At 62.5% G+C, this 13,403-nt stretch overlaps 1 protein-coding gene across 1 annotated transcript in view; it reads right to left on the bottom strand.

The window, feature by feature from the left end:
* The window catches only part of Mta1 (metastasis associated 1), a 35,867-nt gene that overhangs the window by 14,205 nt on the left and 8,259 nt on the right, over positions 1 to 13,403 (bottom strand). The window contains 5 exon segments of the mRNA XM_047535289.1: positions 289 to 352; positions 424 to 550; positions 1,147 to 1,197; positions 4,188 to 4,281; positions 9,020 to 9,087. Coding sequence (XP_047391245.1) covers positions 289 to 352; positions 424 to 550; positions 1,147 to 1,197; positions 4,188 to 4,281; positions 9,020 to 9,087 — 404 coding nt within the window.

Here is a 13,403-nt window from a genome sequence, read left to right as displayed (position 1 = left end):
CTGTCCACTCTCCATATGTGGCCAACCAGGCCTTTGAGACCCAGGAGGAGAACCCAGCATAGAAGGCAGGAGGGGATGCCTGCCCTACAGAAGGTCAGGCAGTGGGCACCCGGAAGGGAGGGAGCCCAGGAGCTGCTGCCACGAGACATCAGGAAGCGACCATCAACACCAGTCCCAGGATACTGCGGGTAGGGAAGGGCCCAGACCAGGGGGAGGACGAGCCTCCTGCCAGGCTGGGGGGTGCGGGGTGGCTCACGGGCAGCCGGGCAGCCAGTGGCTGGGCCTCACCTCGCGCTCGAGGTAGGACTTGAGTGACTCAGTCTCGTTGAGCAGGGTGACACTGCACTTGCCCCTGGAAGAGAAGGACGAGCAGGTGGAGGAGAAGCCAGCAGCGGGGCCCCGGGCAGGGGCCACGAGAGCTACCTGATGTGGGTGGCGGGCAGGGACTCCAGCTGCCGGGAGAGGAACAGCTCCCGGTGCCGCAGCTGGTGCTTCAGCTTCTCGGGCAGGTCCACCATCTCCGGGTTCTCCACCTCTTCCTCCACTTCCCCTGAAGGACAAAAAGGCCCCATCAGTGGGGCTGCGCAGACAGCGGGCTGCCGGCCCCAGGTTGGACCCACGTGCAGGGTGCCACGTGCAGGAAGGCCGCCTCCCTGCCTGACACATCCCCTGCCCACCCAGTGCAGCCCGGAGCCCTGGACAAAGACTCCAGGGTGCTCCGGCACCCCAAAAGGCCAGTCTCCTGGGCACTAGGAAGAGGAGGAAGACATGGAGTCCAGTGTCAACCTGGAAAGCAGCAGGCCAGAGAGAGGAAGGAGAAAGGGGCGGCTACAACTCGTCCAGGTCAGGAAGGCCAGGGCAGAAACCTTCAGCCCTGGACCTGGTCCTCTAGTCCCAGGGCCACACGGCCCCACAGCCTCTGCAGATCTCCCTGCACCAGTAGGACTCCTCTAGGGGCCAGGGTCACAGCCGAGGTCGAGCTGCAGGCCTGACAAGGGGGAAGCCCCCTCCTCAGCCGGGCTGGCAGGGAACACAGGGGCGGGCATGCAGGCAGCCCGTCCGTCCAGGTACGTCCGTCCCTCAGCGGCCGCCCGCCCCCAGCCCCGGGCACAGACACGAGGCCTCCTTGCAGAGGTCGGCTCTTACCTTCCTCGCCGGTGTCCGCCCCCGGTCCGGCTTTATAGCAGACTGACAGGGCTACATAACAGACAGACAGCACCCGGTCGGCAGGTGGGCGCCAGTGCCGGCCGCTAGTTCCCTGCCCAGGGCCCGGACGAGGAGACACGGGGGCCATAGGCCTCCCAGTGAGGGGGCAGAGACCCCCCGGCCTCGGCATCCACCCAGCCAGCCTCAGCCTCCTGCCAGAGCTCGGGTCTGCTGCCTACACAATCACAGCCAAAGACCTCCTACAAGTGGCCTCGGCTGTCCAGCCAGGTCTCCCTGCCTCTGCTCCTCACACAGGGAGCAGGCCCTCCCCAGGAGGGCTGCTCAGACAGGAGGAGCAACAGTCCCTCTCTGAGCTGCGCAGAGAGCTTGGCCAGCACCTCAGTAACCTGGCAGCTGGGAGGGGCACGCCCAAACCCAGCTATCCGGAGGCGGAGGCGAGAGGGCTCAAGCCTGAGGCCAGCCGGGCAACTCAGCAAGACTCTGTGCAAAAGGAACGAAAGGACAAAATACTCTGGCCTGCCGCGTCCCCAACGTGGAGGGAGGGGGAGTGGTGAGCCCAGGGCCGTCCACCTGGGGGCACCACCGGGCCCTGTCAGCCAGGCCACAGCTCCACCGCCTGGCCAGGCCTGTTGCTCTCTTCTGCCCCCCTGTGGGCACTGCAGGAAGTCCAGGCACCTCTGTGCCCTAAGCCCCTAGTCTCTCACAGCTCAGAGGCAGGGTGCGGGCCTGAAGTGTCCCACCCAGCTGCTGGCCACCGTGTCCGTGGAGCAGGCAGGGCTGTGCACAGGAGTGCCTGCCCCAGCAGCCTGGGCCTGTGCTCATGCACCCTGAGCTCAGGACAGCAGCAGGGTCCTGAGTCATGCCTGCCCCAGCCACGGGCAACACTGGCTTCAGGTCCTCAGAGACTCGTCCACCAGCTCCTGAGCTCTGAGCGGCTCAGAAGTCCCAACCCCTCCAGGCCCTGAAGCAGAGCAAGGCTCCAGGGCAAGACGCTGTTGCAGCCACGTGTACACCTGGGGCCTCCAGCTGCCCAGGACACCCCTCGGCGGCGACTCCTGGGGCGGGGGCAGTCCCTACTCTTACCCCAAGCCCTTTCTCAGAGACGGACGCTCGCCACGGGAGGCAGGCTCTGCCTTCCTGCCCCACCCAGTCTTGTTCCCAAGCCCTGGCCTGGATGTGGAGGGCTCTGGCTGTAAAAGCAATGAGCCCTCCCAGGAAGTCATGGGAAGGGCTGCTGGGCCACAGGACTGAGTGCAGGGCGGGCAGGCAGCGGCCTCCCGCCGAAGCCTCGGGCCAGACACCTCTGCCGGGTTGGAAGCTCCGACCTCCGCATTGGGGCTTCAGGCCTCCCCAGCTGGCAGGGCCTTCCCAGGACTCCGCCCTGTCAGAAGGGCTCCCCGCTGCAGGGCCAGGGCCAGGGCCAGGGCCAGGGCCACAGGGATCTCAAGGCGAACAACAGAAACTCAGGAGCAGCCACCAGGAGCCAGCCACAGACCCAAGGCCTTGGCTCAGCTTCAGTTAGAGGACGCCAGGCAGCTGGGGCGCTGTGGGCACCTCGGCATGCTGGCATCCAAGAGCTCAGGAGGCCCTGCCCCAGGCCTCCCTCACCTCTCCCAGAGCCCCCTCCTGGTTCCCCACAGCCACGGGCTGTCCTCCACAGGAAAACCTGCCCCCTGGGCCCCTGGCCCAGCAGCAAGGTCCTGGCCAGACTACCCTGGCCAGAAACCCCCACAGGTGATGCCCTCCGACAGGCTGGCCCTCTTCCTTGGGAAGGGACACAGAACAGCCGACATGGAGATGCAGCCCCAGGCCTGCAGGAGCAGGACTATGCCAGATGCCAGGGACACGCAGCGCACGTTCCAGACTCCCAGCCTGTGTCCAAAGGGCATCCAGCACAGGGTCCTCTGACAGGGCAGGAGTGCCCTAAATAACCCATTCCTTTCTGACCACCTTCCAACCACAGCTGGGACAAGCACCAGGCTGTCCCCCAGGCCACCAGAGCCCCAGGCGGGAATGTGTGCTCTCACACCCGGCTGCCCACCCCTATTGGCACTGGCTCCACGCCCTCACTAAGGCCCAGGGAGGTCCATCCCTGACCCCATCCCAGAGGGGGAGAGGAGGCTGCCAGCCGTACATCCGGCCTCTCGGAGGCCCTACAGGGGGCCAGGGCCGTGGTCCTCCCACCTACCCTGCACCACAGGGCTGGGCTCCTGTGGCGTCTGGCCTCCTTCCACTGGAACCCTGGGGTGCTACGGGTGGGGTCTCTCGCCAGCAACAAGAGACTTGGGGACAACACCTGATGACCTGAGCAGGCCAGCGCCTGCTGCCGGGTGGCAGCACCGCCAGCCAGAGCCGCCGTTCCTCACCACGGGAGGACATCACCTGCACTGACCAGGCTCAAGGACCCCAGGCCCGATTCCACCCCAGGCGACCACGTGGCAGCCATAAGGTGTCCCCATCTCTACCTGCCCTGCACCCGCACCCAAGACCTGCACAGGAGGGACCACCTGTGACCAGGGTATATGGATCCTGGGACCAGGTTCCACCTCCTCCACTCCAGATGCACAGGGGCATAGGGTCAAGTGTCCAGCACCTGGCAGCCACCCCTGAGGCTCATGCAGCCTGGCCCCAAGGTTACAGCCCCCAGACCTCACGCCCAGTGTGCGGCGCCTGCTTCAGGGTAAGAGGCCAGACCCGAGGATGACAAAGCCAGTTTCCAGGTACCAGGGGACAAATGTGCCTGTCAGTGCTCCTCAGAGTTCAGGAGAGAGGAGTCCTGAGACGCTATTTCCAACACCCACAGAGCCTCTCAGGAAAGTGCAAACAGTCCTGGGGCACAGTCCCGGAAGGACCCACTTCCGGCCCATGGAGTTCATGCCAGGACCCTACCTGCCCAGGGCCTTGCAGGCACACCATGGGAGCCCAGCCACAGAAGAGAACAGAGGGCAGAGCAGGGGCAGAGGGTGGCTGAGCCGGGCAGTTGGGCCCCCAGCCCTCCCCGGGCACAGGCCGAGACTCACTTGCATGCTTGTCCGCCAAGGCGATGAGGGTGCTGGAGATGTCTCGCCTTCTGTAGAAGCACACCACCTTGGCTTCCACGTTCCCGTTGGCCGTCTGTAACAGCAAGGCAGAGGCATCTGAGCAGCCAGCTCTAGGAGGGGCTCCCGGACACCGGGTTCCACGGGCATGGCCACACCCACCTCTCATGACTCCAGAACACGGACAGGTCCCCAGTGCCCCAAGCAGTGAGCAGGAGGCAAGCAACCCTCTGACCCCCAGCAAGGCCAGCATGGCCAGGGGACCCAAGGACTCGGTCACATTTGGAACCTCTACTCACCCTTAGTGTGCTGCCAGAGAACACGTGGGAAAAGGCCCTGGGCTGGGCAGGACCTTGGCCAGCTCTGGGAGCCCAGCCCCTCCCCCCACTCCCACGACCCAGCTGGTGGCCTTGAAGAGGCAGGGGCCTGAGGTGCTGAGCCCCACGCAGGCCCTGCTTGCTTGCCCTGGAAATGCTCGACGGCGGCCCTGGCCAGAGTCCAGTCGGATCCTGCTCTGTCTTGGTGGGAGCAAGTCACCATCCCTCCCTTCTTGAGCCCACCAGGCCCACTAGGAGGGCAGGTGGCAGGAGATGTGGACCACATAAGCAGCAGCATCCACCCTGGCAGGAGCGGGGACCCAGGTGCACTTGGACCTGGACTGCCCTATGCAGTGTTTACTCACTGGCAACAACGCCACTTGGGGAAGTAGCCCTGAATGACCAGGAGCTCATTAGAGACCAGCTGCTGACCCCCCACTGTGGACTGACCAGCTGGACAGCACAGCCCCCACCGGCGTGGGGTGAGGTCCCACCCGGGATGGAGAGCCCGCATAGACTGCTTGGAGTTCTCTCCCCCATTTGTCTGTCCCGTCCTCCACATGCCTCAGTGTGGACCAGACAGCTGCTGCACTTACAGCTGGTTCTGGTTTGCAGCTGGAATGGCCCCTGAGAGCTCACTGCTCAAGGCTTACCCCCAGCTGAGGCAGGTAGGGGCATGGCCTTGAAGGGGGCGCTGGGCCTCAGCCCCTTCCTGCGAACAGGCCCCCTCTGCTCCTGCCCCCACAAACTGCACCACAGGCCAAGACTGACAGCCCAACCAACCAGGGACAGAAACCTTTGAACCATGAACCAAAATAAGCCTTTTCCTCTCCTTTCAAGTCAATTATCAGTTATTTTGTCACAGCGATGCAAAGCTGACACAGCTAAATCCACCACTACACCATCCTGTCCATCAAGCTGTCATGCTGTGACCACTGGGAGCTCATGCAGTTGGCTCCCAAATCCTCGTGGCAGGTCCCACCACGGTGGAGAGAAGATGCATTTATCTTTAGTCTGGAGTTTATTAAAGCATCACACAGGCAGTCTGAAATGCCAATCATGCCATGGGATTTGCATGACATGACACACAACAGCCCCTTGCCCCAGGGCAGCCCCCGTTGTGCCCAGAATTCAGGTCCCAAGTCCACCCCCTGTCGCTGCAGACCGGGCCTCCCCATCCTGACCCTGCCCCGCTGTCGACAGCCCCCACGACACTGTGATTTGGGTGGAATCACTCTGGGGTCTGTGTTCTGCTCAGGTGTGTACAACCACACACCTGCCGAGCCCCTCCCACTCCCCCTTGGCCAGTTGTCCCCTGAGCGCAGAGGTGGCATTTTTCCACCTGCGCGTGCTGGGTGACTACCATGGACACACATGGCGCTCTCCTTGGAGGTGCCCTGGCTGGGCTCCCTGACTCCTTCCCGTCAGCTGACTGGTGTGGTGGTGCGCAGCCTCCCCGGCTGCACAGACACCTCCACATGGACACGCCCTCCACCCAGCCCCACAGGGGCCACCGTGTGGCTGGGCACAGGGTCTGCGGGGCTCGCCAGGCCTTGGCCTGCGGACTGCAGAACCTCCTGGAGGGAGAAAAGCACAGCCACGTGCCCCGGACACAACCTGCTTTCCTCTGAAAGCACTTCGTTGCCCACATTCTCGATTTTTTTCTTTTTGAGGTGCTGGGGATTGAGCCCAGGGGCACCGTACCACTGAGCCATCCCCAGCCCTGTTGTATTTTATTTAGAGACAGGGTCTCGCTGAGTTGCTCAGCGCCTCGCCATTGCTGGCTCTGAACTCAGGATCCTCCTGCCTCAGCCTCCCGAGCCACTGGAGCACAGGTGTGCGCCACCATGCTCGGCTTTCTCTTCCCCCCTTTTTTCAGTAGCAAATGCAAATACCTCTGAGTTACTCCCAGTCCCTTTTTGGAATTTTATTTTGAGACAGCATCTTGCTAAACTGCTGAGGCTGGCCTTAGACTTGCCATCCTCCTGCCTCAGCCTCTTTAGTCGTTGTGATGAAGGCCTGAGCCACAGGCCCGGCTGGCCTGAAGGAGGACCCGCTGCAGTCCCAGGATGCCTCCCTGCTTCCCTTTGTCAGGGAGCTCCCTCTGACTGCCATCCTGAGGTCACCGCCTGTCGGACCAGGCCCGTGTTCTGAAGCTCCTCCTGGTCCTGCCACCTCATCCTCCTGCCAACTCCCCTGCACCGCAGCCCTCGTCCGGGCCCCACCGGGCTCCCTTCCACCTTCAGCTTTCTTCTGCCCCCTGAATCAGCTACTCTTCCTCCTACAGTAAAAGCCCTCCCCAGACGCCTCACTCTTCTGCCACCAAAGTTCCATAAAAGTTGCAAAGCCAGACGCGCGGTGCTGCAAAGGGCCGGGTGGGGGCTGGCAGCCGCGGAAGCTGCAGCTGCCCACGGTGGTGCTCCAGCTGCCCAGGGGGAAGCTCCTCAGGGGTTACTGGTCCCCCAAGTGGGCCCCACGGCCTCTGCTGCTCCAGTCCAGGGAGGGCTCCGCCAGCTGCCTGCCCTGGAATCCCGAAATCCCTCACGGCTGGCAGCACTGCCCTGCTGGCGCCTGGACACTGAGGGCCGTCAGCAGGTCACCCCCACTGCGCTGACATGGCAATCAAGAAGGAAGGGCAGCGGTGCCCCTCACAGCTAGTGCAGGCACCAGCAAGGCAGCGAGGCACCCAGCGGGCAGTCCTATGAGTGCCATGCTGGTCCACTGCAGACGCCACACACCCGAGACTGGGCTTCGGACACCCCAACTGCACACCCATCTCCTCATTGTGCTGAAAGGCGAGGCCCCCCTCCTGACAGAGGCTGCCAGCCTGGGGAGCATCTCAGCAAGGCACAGGCACCCGCTGGGTGTGCACGGCCACCGGCTCCCCTTCAAGTCCGCTGCAGAGGACAGGAGGGGACACGGCTGGTCCTGAGCCCCCCGAGCCATGCTCCGTGGCCAGGTGAGTCTGCTCCCTCCCGCCCCATATCTGTGCAGGTGGAGGTGTGCAAATGGGGGCCTCCCATCCCCCATTCCAGCTGAAGACACTGCCACTGCCCCTTGACCGGCGCCCACGCCTCCCAAAGTCTACGATGAGGCCCTGCCAGGGCACCCGCTCCAACAGCCTCGGGGTCACCTGGCCAGCTCGGGGCCCTGCCCCCCTTGCTCATCCCCAGGTGGTGGCAGACATCATAGCCAGGGCTCGGCAACCAGCTCAGCCCAATTCTGGAGGCCTCTTCCTGGGCACAGCCAAGTCTGAGGGAGAACATGGACCTTCCTGACCCTGCGCTGTCACTGCCAGGGAAACCCAGATCGTGAGTCACCACCACCACCAGCCTGCAGTCCAGCGGGGCTTCTTCAGCAGGCCCACACTGCTCAGTGAGGTTAAGGTCACCCTGATGTCACCGTAGGCTGGCAGGAGATAGGGGGCAGGTCCCTGGAAGGAGGGCAGCTCTGGGGAGACAAGGTCCATGAAATGCCCAGCACTGCCCCTGACCACTCTGTAGAGTGTGGGAGAAGGGTCATGTTATCTGCCCCAGCAGGTTAGAAAAGTCCAACCAGAAGCCAGCCTGAGCAGGAGAGGGGCCCGGAGTGCATGGTCCACACCTCCAAAGGGTCCACTCCAGCCAACCAGGAGTGGAGGATGCACCTGGACATGTGCAGAGGGCTCCTGAGCCATCTGCAGTTCTGGCATGACCCCCCAACCCCACCTATCCAGCTGCCAGGAGGCAGAGGCCACCCCGAGCACCAGCGATAAGCACACTCCTCCCCTCCTGTGCCCCTGGGCCCAGTTCTGGCAGGTTCTGGATGCTCCCTGGACCTTGGCTTATGGGCACTATGGTGTCCTCTGACCAACTAGCAAGCATCTGCCAAGGACTTTTGGTAGATGTGCCTGAGGTGGAGTCAGACTGTCCAGTGACTGGAGCGGGAGGCCACCAGCCTTCAGCACAGATACCAAGAGACCTCAAGGTGGCAAAGTGGGCAAAGCGGGTGGCCCTGTACCCCGCAGAGTCCTATGGCCAGAAGCCACTGTGGGCTGACAAGAAGCCAGGTGCAGCGTGAGGAGGCTGGGGCTGAGGGCTGGGGACTCTGGGAGGTGGTGGCAGCCTCCACACCAGGGCTGCCCACCGTGGGCCCTGAGGGCAGCTTCCATGGGTCTTTCCGTGCCTGGTCTCCAGAATCGTCCAGCTGGACTCGCTCTGAGCACACTGGCTCTGATCAGGACCAAGCAGACGCCCTTCCCCACATCTGCTGGGCTGAGTACCTGGGGTGCGCAAGGCCACCCTGAGCATGTTCTCTGGAAGCCCAGTCCTAACCCCAAAGCCGCCAGGGGCTCACTCGGCCTCTCCCAGAGGGGACCCAGGTTCAAGCAGGCCATGTGGCAGGGTCACCCAAAGGTCATCTCTGAGGCCCGAGGTGGGCCACACAGACTGGACCGGTGCAAACAGGTGAGAGGCAGCTGCCCTGCAGGCCCGGCCCTCCTGGCAGCCCCAGCGCTACCTTGTTGAGCTCCTCAATCCTGCGGATCAGGTACGGGTTGCTGGACGAGTTCTCAAAGTAGACGTAGTCTGCAAACAGAAGGAGAGAGCGTCACTTACGGCACCAACCCCGGAACCCCAGCCCGCCGATCTCCCACCTCGAAAGGACCCTCTGCCTCGGCACCAGGGCCTCCGCAGCCTGCCCAGGGGAGCCCTGCTCGGCTCCCACAGGGTGAGCACAGGAACGGAAGAGGGCCCAGGCCACTCAAGGAGGCAGCGTGACGACCTACCCCAGGAGGCAGTGCAGGGCCAGGCTCAGCCAGCCAGGGTCCCTGCGGCCCCGCCGCAACGCCCTGGAGCCCAGGCCCTTCTGAGGGAGGCCAGGGCCAGGCTGCAGCCTCCCTGCAGGGCCCAGCTTTGGCACTGCCCCAGACACTGCCCAGATGGGTGTGTCCCCTTAGGCCATCTCAGCCCAGTGGGTGCACCGGCCCTGCCCAGCTGCCCCCAAAACAAAAGCAACAACTCTATGGAATGCATGCCAGGGACTCCCAGGCTGAGGCAGGCATAGAAACGGGGCAGTCACCCCCAGGACCACAGCATCAGCCTCACCCAAGCTCAGCGTCCGGAGAATGGCAACCCTGAAGGTGGCACTGTGACCGACGGGGTCTCCTGGGACGTCAGGGCGCTCAGGCCTCTCACCACTCCACAGACAGTGCCAGGGCATTCCAGGCCTGGGAAGCTGAGGCCTCCTGCTGCTGCAGCCAGGAGCCCCAGGGCAGCCGCAGGGCTCAGCTCTTGTGGGAGGTGAGGCTGCCATCCCAGGCACCCTCTGCGACGAGGATGACCAGGAGGCCACCTCAGGTGGAATCGGCCCAAATGCCCATGAATAGGCAGAAGTGGCAAATAAGGACTAGCAGACAAGAGCCCGGCCACCCCAGCCACTGGGTGGAAACGGCAGGCTGGCACCGTTGGAGGCCCAGGAGTGAGTGCAACCTGCGTGCCAGGTGCTGCCCCAACCCCTGGGCTGGGACCAGGGCACAGCACCACAGTGAACAGCCAACTGGAAATGCAGGGCTGCAGGCAGCAAGGAGCAAAGGCAGGAAGGCTGTGGACTCAGACAGGGCCCTGCTGGACGCCCGGGAAGGTAACAAGATCACCCGGTTATGCACTCAGCGGGTGTCCTTGCCCGAACCTTACATCTTGACAGAAGTGGATCTTTAAAAAGGGCGTCAAAGCAATCATCTTTCATTCTTATAAATCGGATACAGAACAGATCATAAATTGAGCAGGACAGCTCAGACCTATACTCCTTCTACTTGGCGGCTGAGGTAGGAGGATCACAAGTTCAAGGTCAGACTCAGCAATTTAAGAAGATCCTGTCCCAAATAAGAAAATCATTTTAAAAAGAGGGCTAGGTGGTGGAGTGCCCCTGGGTTTAATCCTCGGCACAAGAACAAAAAAGAGCAAACTGTAAAACTCAGAACCCAAGGCCGTTCCCACCAGTCGAGCACTGGAGGGGCGGGCAGTGCGCGAGGGGGCAGTGCCCACACAGGAAGGCCACTCAGGAAGGACGTGGCGTGTGGAGCACCAGGTGGGGAGTGGGGCAGCCCTCATCGTGATGGAGTGATGTCATGGGGCCGGGTAGTGGTGATGTGACCACGCACTTTGCCAAAGCAGAACCGTGGACACCCACCGACAGCGAGCCACGCCGGGAAGGCAGGAAGGTGGGAGGCTGGGTGCAGGACAGAGGACCACGGAGGAGCTCACAAGGACCAAAGGGCTCAGCCAGCTGCTAAGACAGGCAAGAGGGCTGCAGATCAGTCCCCAGCAAGCAGGCCACAACCACTGGGCACTCCAGCCAGGCCCGACCGCCTGGGGATACCTGCAGGCACCTAGAGGAGAGCCCACACCATTCGGCAGAGGCAGGAGGACACCTGAAAAACCCCACTGTGTGTCTGGGAACCCCAGGGCCTGCGCCAGATGAGCCAGGGGAGATGCTCAGGAAGGAGACGCCCCTGCACGAGGACAGGGGACTGGGAGCAGGCAGGAGGGTCCAGGGAGAAGCCAGGCCTGCTTCTGCGAGTTGCTGATAAATACTTGGAAACTGTAGACACCTAAAGCGCCATTCGGCAGTGCCAAAAGAAACTAGGCAGGGCTGGGGAGATAGCTCACTGGTAGAGTGTTTGCCTCGCAAGCACAAGGCCCTGGGTTCAACCCCCAGCACCAAAAAAAAAAGAAAGAAAGAAACCAGGCAGGCACCATGGCGCAGAGGCGACCCAGAGCCACCGACCTCCCCTCTGAGCTGGGTAGGTGCGCCACCTCTGGCTGCGGCCCAAACCTTCCCACTTTATCTTGAGACGGGTCTCCCTAAGTGGCCCAGGCTCCCCCTGCCTCCACCTCCTGAGTCCTGGGATCACAGGTGGTCACAGTGCCTGGCTTGACCTTAAAGGTCAAAAGCTCTGTGCAAAGATGTATATGCTGAAAACCATGAAGTACTGGTGAGAGCAGCCAAGAAAAATCCAAATAAATGGTAGCACACGAGGTGTCATGGATTAGAATACAGGTGACGAACTTTTATAAATGTCCCGACAGTGAGAGACTTGGGCTGCGCCGGCCAAGGCTAAACCAAGGACACGAGGGAGGTGCTAACAGGATGATCTTCCAAAGGCTTTCAACGATGAAATGAAAAAAAATGATTACCGTTAGAATAAGTGCTACTGCTGGGGCTGGGCGGTGCAGCGCCAGCCTAGCTATCAGGCCCCAGGTTCCACCCTCAGCACCATGTAGAAACAAGACGTGCTAACAAGACCAGAAGCATCCCGGTGACTCCCTGCCTCACTGCGTGCAGTCGGCACCGTGGCAAGAGCTCCACGGCTCGCTGCCTAGAGGGCTCCCTCGGGCCCAGCCGACACAACAGTCCACGGCACGTGGTCCCAAGAGAAGATGGCTGCTGTGCGGCTGTCTTCCCAGGACCACCTCAGCACGTGCAGCAGGACTGGGCTGCCACCACTCTGACCAGGGAGGCAGCCTCGGGTCCTCCGCATGCCTCCATGTACCCGGGCCGCAGGCCATACCCAGTGGTCTGTGCTACCACAGGACTCGCAGCGGGGGTGACCCATGGGGTGACTGGCTGAGCTCTGGCGGGGCTGCAGACAGTCATGAGCGGTCAGCCTGTAAGAACCCTGGACACCAAGGCTGCATGGGGCACCCTAGGGAGGGCAGGACCAGCGCTGTCGAGCGACACTGAGCGGGAGGTCCCCAGCAGCTGGTGCGCTGTGAAACGGAGAGGGCTCCCTTCTCCTGCAGCTAAGCCCAAACCCTGCTGAGCTGCCACCTGAGCCTGGAGACGCTCCTGCTCAACTCTGCATGGGAACGGGGACCTGCGTGAGGCCATCTGCGATTTAACACCCAACAACGCCACACGACTGGACCGCGGTGTCCTTTTAGCAAGTGTCGCACCACTTCAGGACAGCTCCAGGAAGCACTGCCGAGCGCCCAGCACACACCAATTCCCCGAGTGACTCGGAGCTCTGACAACGGTGGTGCCCAGTGCCCGCCTCTGGGAGCCATCCATGCTGGAGCAGGGAGCCACCATGCTACCACTGCACACGAGGGCAGAGCATGGCAGGACATCCAGCTCCCACTTCGACAGAAGTCCACAGAACTGACTGGCCAGGGCCATGAGGTCTGGCAAATGCTGTGTGGACACGGCTGGTGTGGGGCTCTGGAAGACTCCGAGTTCCTCAGAGTACCCACCGACAGGCAAAACCGCAGACGCGGCTGCCCGCACAGCACAATGTGCGCCAGCCTTCCTCCCGCGAGCACCAGCTCCATCACCCAGCACACCTTGGCAGGTTCCACCCAGGTCCACTGGGCGAGCTTGGACATGGGACCGTTCCACAAGCTCCTGCTCACAGGACCCTTGAATCAACGAGCAGGCAGCCCCAGAGGGTCTGCAGCCGTTAGCGGCCCATGCCGTCCGCTCCTGGGGCAGCAGACCAGCTTCCTCCGCACAGCCCCCTTGGCAGCCACCTGGCTGGTGAATGAGTGACCTAGAACAACAGGACTACATTTTCCTTTTCTTTTTCTGAAGTGTTCAGTGCTCCGCCTTAAGCCTTCTCCCTTTTCTGGTTAGGAACGTTGTGATGTCAAGATACTGTGCTCCTCAGCACAGCGACCCTGTCCTCCGGTAATGGCGCTTTGCTATCAGAGGTGACGACGGATGACACACAGGCCACTGCACCTTAAAACCAGGGTCCCACACCCCCACCCTTCCGCTGACCGCCAGGTGTGCTGGGCACACATCCCAGGGGCACTGCACGTGCTGAGCTGCAGCTGGGCCCACACTGTGATGGACTGGGACACAAGCCAGGCCCAGTAGCACCTGGAAGGCTGAGGCAGGATCC

The sequence above is a fragment of the Sciurus carolinensis genome, chromosome 2 (assembly GCF_902686445.1).
Source record: "Sciurus carolinensis chromosome 2, mSciCar1.2, whole genome shotgun sequence".
Taxonomy (NCBI): Eukaryota; Metazoa; Chordata; class Mammalia; order Rodentia; family Sciuridae; genus Sciurus; species Sciurus carolinensis.
This window is presented reverse-complemented; position numbering and strand designations above follow the sequence as displayed.